The 25,452-nt window shown below is 32.5% G+C and overlaps 1 protein-coding gene across 1 annotated transcript; it reads right to left on the bottom strand.

Annotated features, from left to right (window-relative positions):
• Nucleotides 1-1,281: 1,281 nt before the first annotated feature.
• Nucleotides 1,282-25,452, bottom strand: LOC146527642 (G-protein coupled receptor dmsr-1-like). The gene is made up of 4 exons (XM_085205095.1): nucleotides 25,186-25,452; nucleotides 11,524-12,390; nucleotides 11,078-11,258; nucleotides 1,282-4,290 (listed from the first exon to the last, which is right to left on the bottom strand). The coding sequence occupies exons 2-4, from the start codon at nucleotides 12,316-12,318 to the stop codon at nucleotides 4,118-4,120; spliced, it is 1,149 nt and encodes a 382-aa protein (XP_085061221.1). The 5' UTR covers nucleotides 12,319-12,390; nucleotides 25,186-25,452; the 3' UTR covers nucleotides 1,282-4,117.

The following is a 25,452-nucleotide window of genomic DNA, read 5'->3' as shown; positions in this document are numbered from 1 at the left end:
TCCACGTGTTATTTGTTTATCTAAATAATATACTCCGTTTCTGACTTACATTCATGCTAGGTTGAAATCATAAAAAAAACATGTCATGTTTGCACCCTTTTAGTATAAAAGAAAAAAATCCATACTGTTTCCTGCTTTTTACCAAAGTGAGTGGAAACACTTCTCACGCTGAAATATACCAAATAAGAGTATACGAGAAGGAAAATGTGGATACAAGAACCCACAATGGAAATGACTCTATTGTAGATTCAAGTGCCTTTTGGGGAAATATCGTAACTATAATATTAACCCAAAATGTCTAAAAAAATATATGTGTATTCTTAATTATTAAAATAACTTCTTATGTTTATACCTCTAATATACGAATATTGATAGCAAATTTGTCACACAAATTCCCACAAACTGGCCCGTAATATGGATGACATGAACATTAAATAGGATGATGCAATTACGCAATATAAATCCATTAGCTAAACCAGTGCATGTACTTGTAAAATCAACAAAGTTCGTTAAAATTCATCATACTAGCAGTATCATCTCGTGATCCACATTCAAAAATCGAGTAAATATGCTGATTTACTTTTTACATTTCCCTGTGTATTTACAGTACAAACGTTTGTTGAATTACGAGGGAGCATGAATTATTTTATTTTCCTATTCTGGTAAGCAATATGCGGTATTGAGTTCGTTTCCATTTGAACGGAAAACGGAGAACGCAGTGTCTGGACACTAGAAAATCGGCAGGATAAAGCGTAAGGCTCATAAAAATAACAAAAAAATGTACACTCTCTTTAGTAGTAAGTAATACAGCACTTTGTTAGCTTAATCCTTTTCTTATCCCGCATACACCAATGTAGGCAGGCAGAGGGAACCTACTGTTAAAACTTACGAATTCTGAAGGCATTGCGTGTTGAGTGGTGGAACTCGAGTGGGGGACAGTCACGCGCTTATGGCCCTGCGCCACGACTGGCCTCAACTAACCTCACTGGCGTTTCATTTCAAAAACGTAAATATGAGTTTATTTGCTAAAATTTTGGTGAGAAGTGGCAAACAAAAAGAACAAGGGATAACTTACTGATGATATGACCTTCATTGGCCACTCGTAAGTCGTAATAGACCAAAACAATCGAAATGGCAACCTATTGTTATCGAATGAAGTAATTTTAATGGCTTGCAAAAGGGTCACGGGGGAAACTCTACTAAACTAAATATAGATTAACTTGTTTGTATTGCAATCAAAATAATTTAAAAGACATTAAACGTTAAATAATACACAGAACATAATTGACGTATTTCTTTATTTTAATACGTTTTTTTATCTATACAAAATTTTGACTAACTATAAACGTTTCTACGACATATACATACTACAACATTTCACTATTAAGTCTCAATATATTTAAATATACACAATTAATCCTTATAACACATCTAAACACATAAGTATAAGAAAACAGAAAAAACCATCAAGTGAAGTCAGACTCGTCCATCGGGAGTTCCGTGCCAATTTCATTATGTAGGTCAACGGGAACTATAACTTACGAAAGTTAAGGTAACGGCTTTATGCACTAAACTTGTATGAAATTTACAACAAATATAAGTGTGTAATGGTTCTCTATGATATAGGAATAAATTTCCTAATTCGCATTTCCTTTATCTGTGCTGTAAGTTCTTATTTTTTACCAAATATTATAATTGTAGGTACAACGGAAAGTATCCTACAGGTTTTGAATATGCAATAATTTTAATCGACTGTAATCCCGAATATTTGGTATTAATTTATCTCCTCGCGATATTGAAATAAATCATCACGGGCAGACAGATAAACGGACTACAAAGATCCTTTATTAAATCTTTTTCTTTTCTATTATTTTGATGTACCGAACCCCAAAAATAAATAGGTAGATATTTATACAAAAGACTATATATAGATATGTAATAACAGTAGGTATTTATACATTAATTGCATTAAGATTTTTTTACAGCTTTATGCTGTATACCGGATATAGAGAGAGAACCTAGTGCCAAGACACTCCGTTCTCCACATTTAAAGTTTAAAACATACAAATCATTAAAGTCAATAAAATAGAAGCATTATATACAAATACACATTTTTATACATTCCTAAATGGAACATTTCTAACAGATTTTAAGTACAATGTCTATAGATTATTATTTTCACGATATATTATAAGTATTTTATCATATCTTATCTTAAATCATAAAATATTTTAAAACCAATTTATTTTTATAAATCTACAAGTAATTTTCATCAAATTTAGTATTTTTAAGCTTATTCTTAAAGCATAACTTACATTTCAACCGAGTTTCTGAAGGAGGGTGTCTAACTATTGAAGACTTTCATTTAAACCTAATGGGTACCATTAACCGTCCATCAAAAACAATCGACCCATATGACCCAGATTACAACGGACCTTCCGATCATGTCGAGTTTCAATATACTTCAACAATTGTATAATATAATAAAGATAGTGTAAGTGTAAGTGTATAAGACATTTAAAATCTTTGATAATTTCTTTTGACATTAAATTGAAAATAAACTACATGCTATAAATTTAAATATTTGTTATAAATTCAACCTGTCTTTCCGTTTTTATAACCATAAATTGTTACAATAAATCTTGAAAATAAAGTAAATTACATACAAAACCACTCCTTAGAATTAATTCTATTTTGACGTTTAAAAGTTGAAAACGTATTATTATACGCTGTGGTTACTCAAACTAACACGATTTACGATTACTCCACTGATTAACACGCAATAGAAATTTTGTATTTATTCTTGAAATGTTATAATAGCTAACACACAGCAAGGTAGGCAGAGGGAACCTAGTGTTACGACATTCCGTTTCCTATTTTCCGCCGAATTCTGAAGGCGTGATGAGTGGCAGAAATAAACGCCGGGCTATACTCGACCAAAGCAAAGAAATGTTAATACAAAGTTAAATAAATATTTATTTTCCTCAAATGGGGATCGAACCCACAACCTGCGCCACGACTGGCCTCGATTTTTGGTATATAGCTAATACTTATTTACTATTTACAATTTTATTCACACTCGATGGATAGACGGTGTAAAAGATTTGGATGATTGACCTAAAACTTAATTGCGTCTGTCGCAATAAAAGACATCCATTAATGTTCATTACGTCTCGTCATTATGAACTTATAATGCAAATTACAGAATCCTACAGACACCTAAGATTACCTATTTTTTCCTATTCTATTTACATTTATATAAATATACTTTTATTATATATATTAACACTTTCATTTCTTTCATGATATTCGACTTAAACTTAACCAACAAATATGAATAAATATTAAATTTATATATACAACATTTTTAATATATAAAAGAGCTTTTATTTATTGAGGTTTTATGAAATATAATGTTACAAAAATCAGATATATTATTCAATTATAATTGCGATATATTTTCCAATTATAAATTTAGAAACAATGTAAAATATGAATTCAAATTCTTACATACCTTTTATTTAACGTACAAGATCTTAATTTAGGTATATTACTTAAAACTAGGCACCATTAATTGCATTCAGATAAACAATTACTTACATAAATGTCTTGCAATTTTCTACTTTTTGTAAATAAACCTTACGTTTATAGCAAATCAAGGCGAGAAATTATAATCGACTAGTATAAGTAAGTATATTTGCTTTAGTTCTATGGTACCTATTCTAATTAGTTCCAACATCGCCAACCTTTGAATTCCTTGCGTGGGAAACCCTATAATTGATTTCACTTTACAGAAACAAAGCAAAAAGTTGTTATACAATTTCTAACACAATAATCAATAAATAAATATATATTTAAAATATTAATATTTCAGTTGTAATACTATCGATACTAAGGAAACTTCGACTATCGAAGTTTGCCAAAGTCTTCGCTATTATACCTCAACGATATTGATCCTGCAACCATACGACGTTCATTCGTTAGACGACTTAAATGTATGGGCTTATATTACATTACATACAAATAGAAATAAAAGAATTCGTAGACAGACATTACAAACCCTACAAGTATAGTATATTCACAATTGCGCAGCCGTCTCGACCGCGGACCGCGATCGCTACGCTTTTACCGTGGTGGTTGTGGTGACTCGCTCGCTGTCCTGGCGGCCCAGTGACGGTCGCAACTTGCCTGCCAGACGAGTGAACGTTGAACGGAACTGTCGGCTCATGCTGCAGTACAGTACAAAATTTACTGCAGATCCAACTAATGCCATCAAATCCATGACTTCACCTGGTAAATAAATAAAATATTATTATATAAATATATGTATGTACTTACTTAATAATCAGTTATAAGAGTTCATTTTGACCAAAAACTCTTCTTAAAACAAAATGGTAGGCAAAAATTGACACCAAGAGTAATGTCGAAAAAAGGTATTTGATATTTTCTACGTTTACCTTAAATTTAAAATTAATATTTAAATTAAAATTAATATTAAAGAAGAAGATTGAAAGAAAGATGAATATTGTGATATGGATAGAATGGCAGATACTAGCGAGGATATCACATTAAAATGAAAGAAGACGCGTCTTCAGGTAGTTTGGGCATAACGAAAATATGAGTGACAAAATATGGCAAATAAGTTTTATGAAGCAAAAGTGAGTGAGTGATAAGAAGTAGAGTTATAGATCATAAGGCCACGTCACGTCGACCGTACTATATGCTAGGAAGGGCATCAATCATCAATCAATTGACTTTCATGAAGAAAGTGTACCGATATGTACCTTGTTACATAAGAAATAAGACATAATTTACAAAAAATATATAATTAAACACTTTATTAGCATATAGCAATGTGTGATTATAAATTTGGCAACTATAAATACTGAATTAATTAAATCATTTATGAAAATTAAACTTTACAACGTGAAATTTCCTTCTAACGCAAACAGTTAATAATCGCGCCCGGCGGCATGTTTTTACTAATCTAAGAATATTTTCTTTCAATTTTCAAAGTTATATGTGGAAAGATATAGATATGGTATGATTATATAGGTGTGTGAATATATAGATGTGGTATGATTCGAGCTTATTAAGTATGTAAGCAATAGGTATACTGCTTTAAACACAGTCATCTGTAATATCGTGATTTCCTTGTAAGTAACTAAAACATCTTCATATGGATCAGGCATATTTTACTATGGGGATTTTTCTTTAACTTCACAGAGGGAACCTAGTAGTTAAAACACTCCGTTCCCTACTTTCCGCCGAATTTTCGAGGCATTGGGTGTTGAATGGCAAAACTCAACGGCGAACTTTTCCAAGTCAATAGCGTGCTTCAGAGTGGAGAAATGAGAATATTAATAAATAATAATTCATTCCTCTGATGGGGATCGAACCGCCGCTTTTATAATCAAACGCTTGTATCACTGCTCCTCTACGTCCTGAACTTAGTTTAAAATATTGTTATCTGCGTAGCCCCTATATTTTTACGACATACTGACTGTGTATACAATCTATTGACATTCGATGGATGGCGAAGCGGATGAAATACTGCGCAGAGATTTAACCACACCGGAACAAACAGCTATTAGTCAATAGAATACTCCCTGCAGGGATCAGATCAGGCTCTCGTAAACAATGCTCTAACTTTTATAAACCTACCTAACAAAGAAAATTTTATTTATAATTTAGAAAAGAAAATTCTTTTACGAATCGTATATATTTTGGTTGCCTTTAATAAAAATCTATTAGTAATATATAGCAATATTTTTTCCATATGTAATAAATAGCAATATTATTTTGCTGTATCCCGCATTTAGCAGGATATGTAGAGGCAACCTAGTGTTAAGACACTCCGTTCCCCTGAAGCCTTCCGCAGAATTTTCTAGGCATTGCGTGTTGAGGCGAAACTCAACGCCACGCTTTTGCCTACAATCTTTGTTACTACTTCTTTTTTTTTTTCAACTTGCCTCATAGGAGGCATTTCTTTGTTTTCTTTTATTTCTTTTATATCTTTATATAGATAAATATATAAAAGAAAACAAAGAAACTTTCTACGCTTAAAAAGAACATAGAAAAATAAATAATATTTTACTGTAACTTAGAGTCAAATTGGTAGGTTAGGTAAGATTCCCTTACATCGCGTTGTCTAACGATACCCTTAGGAAAAACATGTTTGACGACCCAAAAGATTTTAGATAACATATTTCGGGGGATTGGAGGGATATCCATGTACCTTACTATAAAGGTACATGTCAAATTTGTTCTTAAGTTTTGCTACAGGGTATGATGGCTTTCCTAAGGCGTTATGTAAAGTAGATATTTCCGTTAATAAATATATATATCGGAAACTTCTCTGATTTTTCGAGCCATTGCAACGATACAGATATTTTGTACGAATTGTATCGAGCTAAATATTTTATATTTATAAATATATATTTTTATTTGTGAATCGATTGACGTTAAACAAAAAAGTAACTACTAAATGTTTGCTAATGTATTTACATTAGTGAAAACAGGAATTTAAATTGGATAAGCTGTTTCTGAGATTAGCGTGCTCAAACGCACAGACAAACAGACAAAACTTGTAAAAATCACTGTTTTGAGTTTTATTTATTACATTGTCTAATGCCCCTAAAAATAGTTTTTCTTATGTATCTTCCATTTACAAAATTACAGAATTCCGGGATAAAAAGCCTATATGATAACCTTCTCTATCTGTAACGAAAGTCCTAAAAAAATCGATTCAACTGTTCCGGAGATTAACCGGGACAAACAAAACAAGTTTAAAAGCTTCTAACCTAACCTAACTTGCACTTAAAAACCACTAAATATGTAGCTCGAATATAAGAATATGGACCAAGATCTAGAATTCATCTATCTAGAATCAAGAATTCTATTCATTATCTAGGTAAAGTATATAATGGACAATAATATTTATATTATTTCATACATGCCTAGACGCCCCAGGTATTCTATACATTGTCAAGGTATTGTATAGAATACAGATTACAGATTGCCCTAAGTAACATAGATAATTTATACTTTACATAGAAATTCACAAATAATGTAGCGTTGAAAAAAATATTCAAATCTATTTTAATAATGTTTCTGTATTCATAAGTCTTTGCTTTTGGCAGAGCTGAATAAAATCCGACTCAATCACGAATGATTTGCTTCTTACTCAATCATCGACTTAAAACAAATCACCTAATGGCTCTTTTATGTTCGAACTTCAAAGAATTTTTTTGCAAACATTCAAGGTTTCAGTAAATGTAAACAAAAAAATCAACATTATCAATCAAATTTTCATCACATTCTTTTAAAATGTTTCAGAATTCAATACTAATATTTAATTTAAAAAACTCGTGATTGGAAAGTGAAAGCCTTGATCTTACTTTTTTTTACTTATTATATAAATGATCACAGTCTTGGAATGGGCAGAGCTCGAACAAAAATAATAAACAAAGATTTTCCGAAGTACAAAATATAGAAAAATATTAATATTATATAATAAAGAAGTGAAAGCGAAACAAAAGAATATTTAAGAGTAAATAATACACGAGGAAAATATTTTTAATACAATCTTTCATTAAAACAACGTAGACGTCAACGTTGAACGCGTACAAATTTAATTAATAACGCTTAAAGACTCAAATTATGAAGCATGCCTGCTGATACAAAAATACAAGTAAGTATATTAATAAATAAATAGAAATATAAATATACAAAAAGACAGATTAATCAAGCGGACGCGTAAATCTCCTTTCCTTTCCTTAGTCCGTGAAAGATTTAACTCTAACAAGAACTGAGAAATATGATCTTTAAATCTGCCTAATATTTTTGGTATAATTATAAAAAGAGTGCTTATTTTAAATATTTTTTAAATTACTTAGCTTATTTTAATGTTAGTTTCATAGTATTATTAAATAAATATCAGCATCAGATACAGTACAAGTCTAATTTTAAAAAAGATAGAAGAAGAATATTTATAATGGGAATTAGTAGTCTAAGATTAAATTACGCCTCTTTGGAAATCGTTTAAGCCACACCTTACAGAGGCCAGTCGTGGCCAGCAGGGGCATAATCCCTGGAACCTGGTGTTAATACCCTCCTTCTTAATACCTCTCTCTCTCCACTTACCCCGCTGTGTGCAGGATACAGCGTGAAGCTGCACTACAGTACTTCTTATAGAGCATTGTCGAAATTCTTATATGCTTCTTACAACTTTTTATTGTTAGCATTAACAATTTAAAAGTTAAATTATTCCTACGAATATTATTTGACATATATAAAAGGACTTGTCCTCACTGACTGAGGTAAGACGCACGCACAGCCGTAACCGCTGTGCGAAGAAACGTGGAATTTGGACAGATGTTTACTTTCGTAATCTGGACATCCACTAAGAAGGGATTTTGAAAAATTTTAACCCTAAAGGGGTGAAATAGGGGTTCAAAGTTTGTATGGAAAAAAATTTAAATCGGCACCGATTTTTATAAAATTTGAAATTTAGATTTTTAAAAGTATTTAATTGAATACGTGTTTCGTCGTTTTCTAGAATTCTCCCTCTAAGGGTGCAAATAAGGGGTTGAAAGTTTGTATGGAAAAATCTTTAAAACGCCACCGATTATTATAAAATTTTGAATTTAGACTCTTAAAAATATTTAATTGAACATGTGTTTCATGATTTTATAGAATTCACCCCCTAAGGGTGCAAATAAGGGGTTGAAAGTTTGTATGGAAAAATCTTTAAATCGCCACCGATTTTTATAAAATTTGAAATTTAGACTATCAAAAATATTTCATTAAACACATGTTTCGTGGTTTATTAGAATTCACCCCTAATTACGTAAGCGAAGCTGCGCGCGTCCGCTAGTTTGACATATTTTGATATATCTTATCACATTTTGAACGCTAACTAAGGAAAAAATTTAGAAACATTAAAATTTGAAAGTAAATCTCTTGTAACCCTTGCCTTCTGCCAAGCAAATCTAAACATAGGAAACATTTTATTAAAATACGACCAAAAGGTCAGGCCAAGTGTGTGACTGGAAACGTGACTGGTTGTAGGATCGACCTCACTCGAGGAAATGAAAAATGTATGTATGTATGTAATATTTGCATTTCTTGGCTCTGGTGTCTGCTGTCAACCAGAAGCGCGGCGTTGAGTTCCGCCAATCAACACTCAATGCCTTCAGAATTCGGCAGAAAATGGTGAATGGAGTGTCTTAACACTATGTTTCCTCTGCCTATTTCACTATGTGTAGGTTACAGCGTGAAGTTGGAAAAATACGACCAAAATGAAATCCACTTTTTATTATTATGAGTAATTACTTTGGATTATATACATAACGTTACTGAAACATATTTAAACGTCCCACGTTTCAGTAATAACCATACGAATATTTTTGAATATTTAAATAATTACTGTGCGCTACGGAGGACGTACTGAGCCTCCTTTGACGTTTAATTCGCAAAAATCCGTTCACGTCGCAAACATTATTCACAACGTCGACCCAACCAAAAGGTTAATATTTTTACAATTGCTTTTGTCTAAACAAATTGAGAAGCCATTTAAATAAATCCTTTTAAGGCGAAGGCCACTTGTGGCGAAAACGCTATACTCATTTTGTTCAATAAACAGAATATTACTTATATCGAAATTTATAAAAAGGGTAAAATCATATTTTTTATTTGGTAAGTTTTTGGTAAGTTCAAATAAGTCAATCCATATAATAAAAGTATGTGTAGACGTACTTCTGCCTCATTCTCGGACAAAAAGGTAAGAAAGTATCTCGTTCACGTAATACATTTGTGCCAGTAATATTATTTAAGTGCCTTCTACGACGTGTCTACGAGCAAGGGATCGTAAAATTTATCGAATTCAATCAAGACCTCAGGGTCCAGGGAACATCCTGACTTTTTATGACGCTACTTAAATTACAATAAAAAGTAAATATAAAGACTTCACGAAAGATAACTATATGTTAAGTGAATAACAATTATTTTATCAAATATATTCTATCAATAGGTACGTTTAAGCTTTTAGTTACATATCGTTAATAGTTACAAATTCAAAATTCAATTCAATTCTAAAATTCAAAAGTCAATTCAATTTCTAAAATTAGAATTTGGAATTTTTAAATATTAATTTTTGTATAATGACTTTTAAACTTATATAATAATTTAATTAGTCTATACATAAAATTACGATATACGGTATTATATGTACACGTGTATATTACTCGTAAATTTTGCGAAGATTTAATTGTGAAAAGGGCCTTTAATATGTATATGTCTCGTCGGGTAAAAGATCCCTCATTATCACAGAGTTGTGCTAATAGGTTAATGGTAAAGTTGTTTAGCAATTATAGAGAAAATAAAAGCAGGATAAGATTATTTTGTATCTTGGAAATATTTATATGATCATCGTCAGTAAAGCGGCGTTTGGCAATGGTCGTAGGTTCGATGTGTGGCATAGAAAGAAAATTTGTATTAATATTTTCTCTATTTGTATAATCCACTAAGTCAAAATGAATTGTTTCGACCGTAACGAGACCGAGACCGAGACCGTAACGTAAAACAATTTATTTTTGTGAAACTCCTATGGTACACAAATATAATGCAATTTTTTCAAATGTTCTACGAGTATTTTAAATTTTATAGAGTAGTCAAAGAACGTTATGTTCAAAGAAAGATTTCAGATACCTATATGTAAACTGGTACTCAAATACCTCATTCTCGTGAAGTCATCAAAAGGACTAACTATAATACCACACTGAAAAGGCATGATCTTGTTTTTCGATTACATTTATGTTTTCTTTTTTAGACGAAAGACTAAAAGTAATTTGCACTACAAGGAACGACGTTGATTTGAGTTCCATTTGAATAAATCTTTGAAATTGTGTAAATTTAACTTTAGACTTTGATTTAAGCAATAGAGATTTACGATTTTATTATATTTTCACTATGTTTAGTTTTGTGGAGTCATACCAATATAATATATGGGTCTCTATTCACACATCACATTACAATCTCTACCATAAAAAAATAACAAAGCGTTATTATTACTTACCAAATGCATAATAACACACTTGAAAAAGGTGTGGTGCGATCGCTGTGAGGAGACCGAACAAGGCTTGTGGCAGTTCCGTAGCGAGGAATAGTCCAAGTAATGCTACGAGCATACGTGTCGTACGATCAGTTCGACCGCCGCTTCTCTTGTTGCTATCTTCATTGAGACGAGCTTTTTCACCCTGCACAAAGATATATACAATTATTTAATACAATTATAAGAATAGACTAGACTAGACTTCAATATACACTATATGTGTATCTTGTCAACTGTAGAAACATACTATGTAATTAATGGAGATATCATTTATGTAAAATAAATAGTACAAAATTACATTATTATTAATTGTCCACTAAAAGTGGCTATATAAGCTAATAAAAATAATAAGTTGTAATCAAAGCTGCGCTAAAAGATTATTAAAACAATATTATATGCGTCACAGTTACCTCATTTGTCATGATAGCAGATTTCTTCAACAGCTTTTGCCTCCTTCTATCGCTCGATTTCATTTTCAATATAAGGCATATACTCAGAATAGATAATACTATACATGGAATCAGTTTTAAAAAGACACTATAAATCCAAAATATAGCAGTCAACAAGTGTTCATTTTGAGTCATCGATATAGCAAATGTTGGCTCCTTATGTATGGAATTATTCGTAAAACTTGTTACATTCATTGTACTATTACTATTCTCATCGTTATGTACCGGTAACTCTTTTATGGTCATTGCAAAATAAATAGGAAGGCACACAACTGGACAGACCATATATGCCACAGCTATAGCTATATTCGTATTTGTTCTGTTACAGAGGGTTTTGTTTTTCTGAGGAAATTTTATTGCAACAAACCTCCAAACAGCCAAAGTTATCGTTAACCAGATAGAGACAGTGTGGAAAGTTTGACTAAATATCGAATGGAAGTATACAAACAGCGCCCATGCGTATGAATTACGATTGAGGGGTTCAGCAATATTCGTGTATATATGAAGGGCTAAGGGTATATAGTCAATCATAACCAGGAGATCCGCGAAGGCGAGAGCAGTTAAAATGGAATTAGTAGAAGATATCATTTCTTTGCGACTGAGAACTGCTATATTGACAGAATTGGCGACAGATCCAAGTAAACATATTATAAGAGCTATATAGCCATGGAATTTCACGTAGATGCGTTGAAAATTTGGTCCACCAGGATCGCAATATGCCACCACATGGTCACCGCCGGCTTGTGTGTCAGACATAGTGATATCTTAAGAAGTTTCTGATAAATATTCAAAACAACAGTATATCATCCTTAGGCCATGACACATTTTCTGAAAACAAACAAGCTATATTAAAATGATTGAATATATTACGTTTCATTGAATATAAAAAAATCTGGAATATTTCGTTATATTATATCATACAAGCTAAATTATCACGTCTAGAGAGTGTTCGATAAATATTTAGTAATTGAAGAAATATTGAATCTCCATTGAGCTGATTCAGAGGGTGTATAATTAAATAAAGTTACAAAAAAATATATCTATATTTATTTGTAAGCTTATTTCAGCTTCACATAGTATACTGCACAGAGGGAGCCTAGTGTTAAGACACTCCGCTTACCACTTGCCGCCGAAATCTATACACATTGCGTATTGAGTGGCGGAACTCAACACCGCACTTTGCCTCGCGTGGAGCGATGAAATGAAAATATTAAATATTTCATTTCCTCGACCAGGAATCGAACTCATTGAACCTCTGCGTCACTACTGATCTTAATAATTAATGACACATTAAATATTGAGAATATTAAATAAATAAATAATACATTTACTTTATATATTGTACGAATTTAACATATGAAAGTAGCTCATTTGATAGCAAATTCGAAAATATGTAAATGAACAAGTGGTTTAACCATAAGTAGTTGAATATAATAATTGGAACGTGATGCTGCTGGTTTTATTATTCCCATATTCAAATTACTTCTGGAACATACATATTGGAAAAAAAAGAAAAATTTTTTTAATAATATTTTGGTTTGGAGCTTTTCATTTTATAATATTTTCAATCTTTTCCTCATTTACTTTAAGATTTCCATAATTTCTTTAAGCCTAAAGGTAAGTTGTATACAATTTATCAATTATTATACCCATTTGCTGCTCTTTGTTTTCCTGAGGCCGCCCTCGGGGCTTAACAACTGCCGAGTACCGAATGCTTGGAGCACAGAAAAAAAAGCTTCTAAGTCAACGCAATCACATGAGCGCTTTTGCACTATTTTGCTGCATTTTATATGACATTCGACGTGTAATCAAAACCTATAGGGTACTTTCTGTGGACCCACAGTTTCGAAATTTGGCAAGAAGTGAAAACTTACAGTATAAATAAAGGAAAAAAACCAAAATCTCCAAATTCATATTATGTTACAAAAATAAACCATTTGAATCATATTTGTAGTACATTTTATACAAAATGAGCATCTGTCTGCAAACTTACGATTGTCAACTTTTATAAGTTGTACTTCCCGTTGACCTACAATCCTGAAATTGATATGGATCCCTCGGTGGGCAAGCCCGACTCGTACTTGACCTGTTTTACGAATATCTATTCACCGATACTCTACTTGACATAGTTAGCAAAATTTTATTTTATATTTCTAATATTAACAATATGGCCTCTGGTTATCCCTGGTGAACGTCGATTAGTATAACGTCTTCAGAGATATTTGCAACCAATAGAAAATCAATAGACTGTTAAAAATATTACCCACCTTTCGTCACAAAGAGAAAAATAAAGGAAAGAGAGTATGAGAAGAAAGTATTTTCATTTAAATATGAAATTTAATTTCATTCGAATTTGTTGGGACTCAAAATTAAAATAAAATAAAACTCAAATCTAAACCATCAAAGCCGCATTCAGAGTAGTAGTTTAAGATATTTCTAATTATCTTTTAATTTATTTAACAAAAAAAGCCATAAGCTATCATTCTATAAAACTTTATAACTCAAAAACTCACACTAAAAAAAATTATAGAATAGAACACAATAGAATCACAATGTAATACAAGTTCTAACACGAAAGAAGGTTTTATCTTCTCAAGACATACTGTAGTGATAGTGCTGTGACAATGTTAGTGTCGTCGTATATCAACCCCTAGAGAAAACCCATTATAGAAAAAGCTCTACCAATAGCAATACTCGTAATGTATGTAAGTACTTTATCACATATGTTATTTATCTAGAGACCGAAATAGGAAAAAAAAGACATTAAATATAATTTCCATTACGCTGACGTTATTTTAGAAGTCACATGAGACCATAATACTTTCATATTATTATGTAAATGTAAATTATTAAAGGCTCCCAGCGGATACTCAGAAAGTTCTATTAGGCGTCTCTTCTGAAGTTTGGTAAATTATTACGAGTATAATATTATTTCATCTTATTATTAATAAGATATATATATTGATCTTGTTTTGTTATTTGAAAAGAAATTTTAAAAGTCAAAAGATTTTCAACATTTTCAAAAGACTGACAACAGATTTTTCGATAAAAACAAAATTAATTATTAGACTCTACAATCTCTACCACCAACTAATTTCATAATGTACGTAGCTTCAAATTAAGTTGTAGCAATATATAATACATAGATAGCATTTGTAATAAACTCTGTGATAACATTTGTAATAAAAGACTATATATATGAATGTATCCATGTGTAAATAGCCTAAAAAACTTTCACGTGAAAATTAATAAAATAATTACTAACGTGGCAAAATACAGATTAAATATGACGAAGTTACTATAAAACCCTTGTCAGTAATAAATGGGTAAAAGCATTAGGTGTTATTATCGAGGAACTCGATATCTATCTAAGAGATTTTATAAAGTTATTTTCGTGAAGAATCTTGCAATTAGATTTAAACTTTGCACTTCGGCCATAATAGAGTCTTAGTACATAGTCTCGTGAACTTGAGTGTACTTGTGGATTGTTGAACTAACAAAGGCATTAAGGTTCATTCAGTATATCCAACGACTACGTATATCCAACTTTAAAAGCTTAACCCTAAAGTTTATTGTTTAAACTTTTGATATACAATAACTGTCAACGTCTTTTTTTTCATAATTTATTACACTATTAAAAATTATAAGCCTTCTCAGGTTATTGATAATTATTATATATATATAATTATGTAGAGGCATTAATAATTAGCTTAGATAGTATCAGAATGATATGATTCTGGGTCCGTTCTTCTCTCTGGAGAATGAAGTGGTTTCATTCATTCAGAGAAGTATCTCCACTCTAGATACTTCTCTGTTTCTTTGAGGTATTTAAAATTTCTGAACGTTAAACCCAAATACCTATATAATTTAATATCAATATAATATCATTAGATAAAAAAGTAGTCATTACTTTTTAACAATTTTGAGAAGTTACTGTCAAATTATTCATAAAAGATTTCTTCTCGTAATTGACGAAGACTTTAAAACTTCGCAGTACATGAAGGCCACGTTAGCATGTTACACGAAGCTTTCTGTTTCTTTTCCCTCTAAATTGCACTTCAAGCATACATTATATCTCCCCGAGGGATGCAAAACTTTGTATTCTCGTAGCGGTTGGTCTATTCTTTTATACTACTTTAATACTATTACGACACATATAACAACATGTTTACAAAAAATATTGTAAAATTCTTAGTAATCCAATTATTATTGAGATAAATTTAATATTTGTATATTATTAATATTTTTCCACATTAAATAGAGTATCAGTACATCGAAAAATTCGGTGTTATAAGAAAATATTTACCAAGATATAAGAGGACCGTCCAAGGTTGTTTTATTAATACAATTTTATTTTAATATTACGAGAGCTGTACAATATAATATGTATGTATTTATTTACCCAGAAAAATGTAGATATAAATATATAATAAGAAAATAATATACACAATCTATAAGTAATATAATATTAACTATACAAAAAAAAAATTGTTATTGAATTAAAAATATACTTTTATTAAACGAGTGAATAAATTTTACATTTTTAAATATAAATTATTATAAAAAAATACATTTAAAAATATAAAAAACCACTCTTCCGAGGGCGGGACAAGGGTCCAAGCCATCGGTGGCTAGGGCTCCAGAGAGAGGAACCTCCGCACAATACGTGCCGTCTCAAGTAATACTGCCTTCTGTATCCGGTTCTTGATCCAACAGCTAAGCGATAGCCTCTTAAGGTGTTGTTTTCGCTATTAAACCGTTAACTGAAACTACTATCGGCACAATGATAGTCGATAGACATCCCACATGGCGGTAATCTCATGGACTAGGTCCAAATATAAAAAAATATATATTATTAAAACCTTAGAAATTTATACGTCTATATATATATGACGGCGCGCTGCTATTTATTAGTTTTAATTATAGTTTCGCAATTATTACATTTCGATTTTAATTGATTTATGCAATGGATTATATTAGAAGAATATTTAAAATGGAGCGGGTAACCCCGAATAGGGTAGTAGGTGTAGTCTCGAGGAATAGCAGACGTCATTGGTTGACAGCTATGGCGTGAGATGTTCACCAATTAACCTATTGGCTCCTAATCTATCGTAATTTTGTTAATCTTATGAGATTTATTGTAAAACTGTTATGTAAACGAGTAATAAGATACTGCAGAATATAAGTGTGACTTTTATTTAAACATCTCTGTTGCTACAACGCCCACAAATGAATAGAAACAGCCAAGACCGCTTTGAGGCCCCTTTTGATGCTTCTACATCAGAAGTGGGATTACCAGCAACGAATATGGAACAAAATACAGAACAGAGTGTTAAAATTTGACAAGATGTGAAAATTGTAAAAAAATGTGAAGTTGAAAATTTATTTTTGACATGCAGAAACAAAATTTTACGGGAGCCATTGGTATCTGACATTAAGAAAAATAATGTTACGAAAGTTTAATTCTGATGCTGCAGATCACGACGTTCGCATTTGGTGTGACATATGTTTACAAGAAAAACTTATTTTTGGCAGTGATTTGATAATTACAATGAGCAAGGCACAAAAAAGTTGAGAGAATCTGACAACTCCGAGATTGTGACAGCAAAACCAAATAATAAGAAATTTTGGAAAGTATTAAAAAATAAGTTAAGTATTTGTGACAATAAGAATGTCGCTTCTGAATTAATACGGAACTCAAGTTCCCCGCAGGTCAATATCAGTGGAAAACCACAAATAGATAACATCAAACTGTCGTTCGTTTTACTTGATACTGATGAAATTGAAGTTGTAAGAATTATAAATTCGTTAAAATCTAACTGTGATTTTGGTGTAAGGGTTAACGAACACAAACTATTCGAAAGCTATCTCACGGATAGAATGCAATGCACTAAAATAGAAGAATATACCAGCATATACCTTATCAAATATGGCATTCCACAGGGTAGTATGTTGGGACCGACCCTATCTTTAATATTTATCAATGACCTGTGTAACTTACCTATAACCTTTAGAAAAATTGGGTCTTTTGCTGATGACACCGTTTTACTGGTAAAAGGAGAAACCTGGGAACAAGCCTTTTATAATGCTCAGGCACTCAAGGGATCGGCGTCTTCTTGGCTTGCTGAAACTAGTTATTCCCGGAATTAAATGGCCACAATTAAAAGATCTGTTCTTAGTGAGATTTGATATTGTTGAGACTCCAGCTGCAAATTTGTAGCGATTAATCAATGGTGGTCCAAGGGAAGACGAGTGTTTATCTGCGTATGTCGGGGGCAGCTTATTACACTGTTCAGAAATATTTAGAGCATAAACATGTATGAAAATAATGTCTATTGAATGTCATGCAGGATAGCTGCCAGCTAAGATTATTACCAAATTAATGATGTTATAAATGATAACACGCCTTGGGAATGAAATGCTCGCTCCAGTTTGTTTCAAAGAAAAAGAGGACACCCGATTGGTGAGAAGAGTACTCCGACTATGGAAGTAAAAAAGCCACTAATAGAATTATCACAGCGATGCTATAACTGTGACAAGCAGGGTTTTGTACCCAGTGATTGTTGTAACAATAGTAGTTGTAATAGCAAATTCTTATTTACTTTGTGAGATTTCAGATACTACCTCATCTCTACAGTCTAAGGAAGTTGGTGTGCATATGAAGGTGGTTACTCCAACTTGCTTCACATGTGGTGAATGCGGCCACATCGCACTGCGCTGCACCAGTATGGATACCACGGCAAGCGATGAACGGGTTGAACGATGGGTGAATGTTTGCTCCATTCAACCAGCTATGGATCAGTTCTTAGATGAATCTGGTGAGAAGTTTTCATTTTGTTTCGGCTCTGTTGCCGAATGCTCTTTAATAAAGTCAGCTCTGTCGAGATAGATAATAATCATGGCATGTCGAGATAGACAAAAGTCATGGCATGATGCACTACCTGACAATCAGCTAGCCATTAGCGCAGCTATTATGAGTAGGATAACCAGGGTGAGTCCTTTAGAATTGTTAGTAGTAAAGGTTTCTATGCCTCTAAACTTAATGTAATTAGCCACGGATGAATTTGATTTGAATCTTATTATCGAGCAATCGACACGAGCAAAAGAAGCTAATGCTTCTTCTGAGAAGGTTTAGTTTGATAAACGTAAAGCAAAGTTAAAGAATTAAGTAGGTGATTATGTGCTGTAACCAAACCAAGCTTGACCCAAACTTTTCAAGACTCTTAAAAGAGCCCGTAAGCCCGTAGTAATTGGCTTTCAATTCTAGTAGCACGTAGTAGTGCCGGAGATTGCAAGCAACAAAATAAAGTCAGAATGTGCCGATGACGGCCATGTTAAATAGTTACATACCTCTCTTACCCTGTAGTAGCCTGTGTGGCTAAGACAAACAAACAAAGCTAAGACAAACAAAACAAACAAAAAAAAAAACAAAAAAAAAAAGAACTAGCAAACTAGAAAAACTAGCCTTTGTGGAAATGCTAGACCTTGTGGCAACGACTAGCCTTTGTGGCAACGACTAGCCCTTGTGGCAACGACTAGCCTTTGTGGCGACGACTAGCCCTTGTGGCAACGACTAGCCTTTGTGGCAACGACTAGCCTGTGTGGCGACGAGTAGCCTGTGTGGCGACGAGTAGCCTGTTTGGCGACGAGTAGCCTGTGTGGCGACGAGTAGCCTGTGTGGCGACGAGTAGCCTGTGTGGCGACGAGTAGCCTGTGTGGCTACGAGTAGCCTGTGTGGCGACGAGTAGCCTGTGTGGCGACGAGTAACCTGTGTGGCCACGAGTAGCCTGTGTGGCGACGAGTAGCCTGTGTGGCAGCAGCTAGCCTGTGTGGCAGCAGCTAGCCTGTGTGGCAGTAGCTAGCCTGTGTGGCAATGACTAGCCTGTGTGGCAAGTACTAGCCTGTGTGGCAATGGCTGGCCTGTGTGGCAAAAAGTAGCCTGTGTGGCAATGACTGGCCTGTGTGGCAATTACTAACCGTTGTGGCAATGACTTGTCTGTGTGACTGTTAGCGTGGTATTGACTAACGGATGTGACATTTGTAAGATTGTTATGTTTGCCTTATACGAAACATTTCGTAGTATTTGTAATACACTTATAAAATTGTATTCACTATGAGTTCACTGTTACATCCACTAAGTCTGGTGTATATAATATACTAAGAATATTGTGTGGTCAGGAAGACCGAACGGGATGTATTGCAAAGCACTATGTTTATTGTTCACAGATTGAACCTATGCACACGAGGACGTGTGACGATGCAGGACGGCCGTGACGGCGCGCTGCTATTTATTAGTTTTAATTATAGTTTCGCAATTATTACATTTCGATTTTAATTGATTTATGCAATGGATTATATTAGAAGAATATTTAAAATGGAGCGGGTAACCCCGAATAGGGTAGTAGGTGTAGTCTCGAGGAATAGCAGACGTCATTGGTTGACAGCTATGGCGTGAGATGTTCACCAATTAACCTATTGGCTCCTAATCTATCGTAATTTTGTTAATCTTATGAGATTTATTGTAAAACTGTTATGTAAACGAGTAATAAGATACTGCAGAATATAAGTGTGACTTTTATTTAAACATCTCTGTTGCCACAACGCCCACAAATGAATAGAAACAGCCAAGACCGCTTTGAGGCCCCTTTTGATGCTTCTACATATTATATGTCAACATGCTACAGTTACAATTCGCTAAAACGTTTCACAGAAAATATGTTCGCATGTTTTGGGTAAAAGAAGTGGGTAGGAAAGAAACATATATTTTCGGCGCATGACTAAATCACTGAGATTTATACGGTCTTTAAGCACATAATCGGTCCACGTTTACGGAAACAGATTCTTTTAAATAAAATATTATTTTTTCCTCTCAAGATGATATATGTATGTATATTTCTAATTTTCGCACATTTCACGCTTCTGCGGTAGACGCGTTTTAGCGTTTTTCTTTTGTATGTTTTAAACAAATTTTGACTCGTCTTGTACCGGGTAGATTATACTTATAGAATAGGTATACCATTATACCTACTGATCTGGATTAATGAACAAAATCGGGTTCATTTTTAACTAACACTTCGTTAACGTCATGAAATTATTGTAGAAAACTTTTATGACACACTCGTAAAACTTTATATTACTATGAAGCTCTATGTATCGCACGGAGGTCAAGTTTGTAGAAATCCAAATAAATTTTAAACCTGACAAAAAGTAAGACCTATTGCTTAGCTTGTAAAATCATTCGTATTAAATTAAAGCTAAGTAATTAAGTGAGCAAACAAATATATTTCTCAAATTTACTCTAACAATACAAATAATGCTAAATCCGTCTCTTGTCGTAAAGGCAATTAAAAGTTGCCTAACACGTACTCTACATTTAAATTGGACGTAAAATAAATCCTTAAAGGAACAATACAGGCTTAGGCCCAACATGTTTAATGGTTGTATTAGATGGTATTTATTAAATTCTAGTCACGAGTCAAAGTATAGAAATATTCAGGCCAGAAGAACTATGTTCCAGCACTATTAAATCACAATAGAATGCCATCTTCACTGTAGTATTACGAAGCTGATTGTAAAAATAGATTTAGCTATAGTAGGTATATAGAAAGTTAAAAAATTGGACCATTTTGAGAAATAGTTATCAATGCAGTAAGTTTAATTATGTAAAAGAATGGATTATAATATATTTAATAAGCAAATACTTTTAATCTTATAATCTCTCGATTCGTTTCTTGTTTAAGAAAAAATTGGCTTTATGATTGATCGCATCATTTTCATACAGATAATAAGAAATGTCACCGAATCCATTATAACTTCATACGTATTTTATACGTAAATTAATCACTGTAAAGTATTTATACTATGTTATTTTTTAAACATAAAGTAAATATAGTTCAACATATTTGTTGTCATAGAAATTTTAATCAGATTATATTATAATCACAAAATAGTAAGTGATCATTTAAATAAAACATATAAATTATTTTCAAAGCTTACCGAGTTTTAAAATAATAAATATTACGTTAATTAAATTTCATTTCAAAAGGAACCTCAATGGGTTTTTGTAACTGTCGGCAAAATAAACATTTTGAAAAGTAAGTAAGTACGCTAACAGATGTTCCGAAATTGTTATAAAAGCTTACGTAAATAAATCAAATTTCGAATAAAACTCGTCAAACTTAGCTAGCAACTAAAGCAATATAAACTATGATATTAAATTTATGGATTGTATTTCCTACACATTTATAATTTTTCTCGCTTTTTTATTTTAATATACAGAGTATAATTAATTAACCGGAATTATATTTAAAAAAGCTTTTTCCGTTCATTTATTTTTTAATCCAATTATACAAGCATTCGATTGTTTACTTTAAAAAAAAACTTGTCACAATAATTGACTATATATACACACTTTAGTAACAAGCTTTGATTAAAATAAATATCATATTAACTTTAATTAAAATAAAATATCATATTGTCCCTTTTTATATTATGCTAAACATAATATTTTTTTATCAACATACTGTTTTTGCCATTGAAGGGAAATCTGGTTCTATAATCTCATCTCGGATTACCAACGACGTAATAATAGCTTTGTCACAGGCTTAACTAAACCCTATAAAAATATTTTGTAATTTGCTTTATCGTGTATATATAATACTAGCGGCCCTCTCGCGGTTTCACTCGCGTGAACTATGTTACTATTAATTTCTGTTTCCATGGCCCTAGTGACGTCTATGCAAAATTTGAGACTCCTAGCATTTGTAGTAACGAAGTTTCATACAAACTTTCGACCCCAAAAACAACCCCTTAGAAGTCGAATATTGCAAATTCCCGTCTTAGCGAGCACCTACGTCCTATAAATAACTCCTATGCAAAATTTGAGATTCCTACCACTTGTAGTTTCTGAAATTCCGTGATGAGTGAGTGAACTTTCGATTTTATATATATAGATTATCTTATCTAAAATCCTTTATTACTTAAGAGTTTGAGTTGAGTTTGAGTTTAACTGTGTTTAGAAGCCTGAGCCAGCAGGTACGATTTAGAAACTTCCGGATTTCAATTAAACCAAGAGATCCAGCTCAATCAATTCCTTAATTTAACTACTTCAGATGTCTGAAGTTAGCAAGTCTTTGTCTACGTGACTATGATGGTCGTTGTCATAAAAGTTATTTACTATTTTATTTTGTTATAGATTATAAATATGAATTGCTTGGCATTTTGAATGAAATTGTATATGTAATTATGTATTCTATACGCGTGTTCCCAAGTTTTTTACAAAAGTTCACATGCTCGTCCCTACCAGAGCTTTTTCTATTTTTCTAAGGTCACCCTCGACATATTTATACAAAAACTTATATTATTTTAATACCAATAATAATTAATACATGTATTCCATGTAATTATAGCATTAATTAAACAACATTTTCATACGACATCGTTAGCTCAATATTAAATCTTTGTACTACGTACATAATGTATATATGCCAATAATAGGTATATATATGTTTTTTTAAGTTAACTAATCGGATATTACTTTAAGCATTAAAAAAATAGAATAACCGAAAAAAATACATTACAAGATATTCTGTGATAAAATATTTTTTTTGCTTGTGGATAACACACACGCTACAATAAAAATAGTGACCCGTTTCAGAATCATGCAACAGTATCATTCTTTCATAAATAATCAATGTAAGCTATTTTTTTATTTCACGATATACCCTGCACAGAGCAGGGTAGGCAGAGGGAACCTGGAAGCCTACTGAAGACACTACGTTCCCATTGAGACATTTCTGTTCCCCACTTTCCGTTGAATTCTCGTGGCATTGTGTGTTGAATGGTGAAACTCAACGTTGAGCTTTGCCTTGTTACCAGAGTGAAAAAAATTTAAATATTAAATATTTTTATGTCCTCGCGTGGGAATCGAACCAGCCAGTGCTGGCGAGACTATCTCGAAATGAAAATATTTTTCGTGTATATATGAAAGTTTCCTAAAATGTTTTAAATGAGGGGTTTCTATGTTATTTGTTATCCTTTGGAAGCGGAAAGTATAAACAAAACCCACGCTTCAGTCTGAAAGCTTATATTAACATCGTAAGTAACTTTTAGAGTTAAGTACATATTTATTTAATTTAAGTGACTTTTTTCTACATCTATTTGAAGAAGTTATTGGAAAAGATAGACTTACTTTGTAGAAATGAACATTAAAGAAAAAAAATTATATTTATTCAGCCATAGTCATTATATGATACAGCTTTATAGACTAGCGGCCCGCTCACGGTTTCACCCGCGTGAACTATGTTATTATTAATTTCTGTCTCCATGACTACGTCCTAGTGACGTCTATACAAAATTTGAGACTCCTAGCATTTGTAGTAACGAAGTTTCATACAAACTTTCAACCCCAAAAACAACCCCTTAGAAGTCGAATATTACAAATTCCCGTCTTAGCGAGCACCTACGTCCTATAAGTAACTCCTATGCAAAATTTCAGATTCCTAGCACTTGTAGTTGCTGAGATTTCGTGATGAGTGAGTGACCTTTCGATTTTATAAATATAGATAGATGAAACGAGTTTGTTATCAGCACATTTATCCAACTAATCGATTGTGATAAGAATGCTATTATCAGCTTTTATAGTTAGAACTTTAAATATACCTATATAGCATTTTTAACATATGATAAAAAAATGAGGCCAGTCGTGGCGCAGCGGCACAAGGGTGTGACTGTAACGCGACGGTTGTGGGTTCGATCCCCACTCGAAGTAATGAAATATTTATTCAAATATATATTTCCATTTGTTCGCTTTGATATCGAGACAAATCGCATCGTTGAGTTACGCCACTCAACACGCAATGCCTCCAGAAAGTGGAGTACGGAGTGTCTTTACAAAAGATTCCCTCTGCCTTCCCTGCTGTGTGCGGGATATAGCGTGAAGCTTTTATTTATTAAAAAAATGTATATAAATAAATTTTTATAACATTAATTATTATATTAATGATTACATCACAATGTAGAGTCTGATGTGTTTGACAGTATCAATCGAAGAAATATACATAATGCAAACAAAGTTGCCAGAACACAAACAAACGAGAAATAGTGCAATGAAATTAGTTCATATTTTTGAATTCTAATTTAGTATTGTAATCAAATACTTTCAAATGTAAACAAATTAAAAATTACTTTTTTTAGGAAGTAGATTACCTTGACAAGCCTTTTTAAAATATTCCTACTAAGTTATACATCTTAAAAAATAAGTTACTCTTAATGACATTATAATATTCTAATTTCAACTAAATATTTTTTTTATAATATATATTTATAGTGAGGTAAGTCATGGTGCAAGGGTAGAAGCGTGCCACTTCAACCCGACGGATTGTGGGTCCCACTCGAGGAACCGAAATATGTAACATTTTGCCTGACGTTGATCTTCGCCACTCAACACGCAATGCCCCTAAAATTCGGAGGAACGTGGAAAACAGAAGCGCCTTAATGGTAACGGAGTGTCTTAACACTAGTTTCCAAGGTTCCTCAGCCTACCCTGCTATGTGCGGCATACACCATGTAGCCAAAAAAAAAATCTTATTCGAGCATATCGTTAATTTTAAAATCAAAACTTACCATTTAAAGTTAACAATAACTCCACACAATCACTGCAAACTTTGTTTATCTATAGCAAACATAAAATCACAGTATATATAAAAACGAGTGACGGTAAAAGGATGATAATTCATCAAGATTCCATACAGAGAGAGTATCGTGACTTGAATGTAGATCAAAAACTAAGCGATTGTAGCGACGGGAGGACAGAGTGCCATGAGGGCGTGCTCCTCCAGGGCCGCTCTCATCGTAACTGTTGCAGAGACCAGGGTACGAGAGCCGCCGCCT

This window comes from Heliconius melpomene, chromosome 20 (assembly GCF_056956725.1).
Source record: "Heliconius melpomene rosina isolate 202511_hmr_F chromosome 20, ASM5695672v1, whole genome shotgun sequence".
NCBI classification, from domain to species: Eukaryota; Metazoa; Arthropoda; class Insecta; order Lepidoptera; family Nymphalidae; genus Heliconius; species Heliconius melpomene.
The sequence above is the reverse complement of the archived record's forward strand: the minus strand, read 5'-3'. Positions and strand labels throughout refer to the sequence as shown.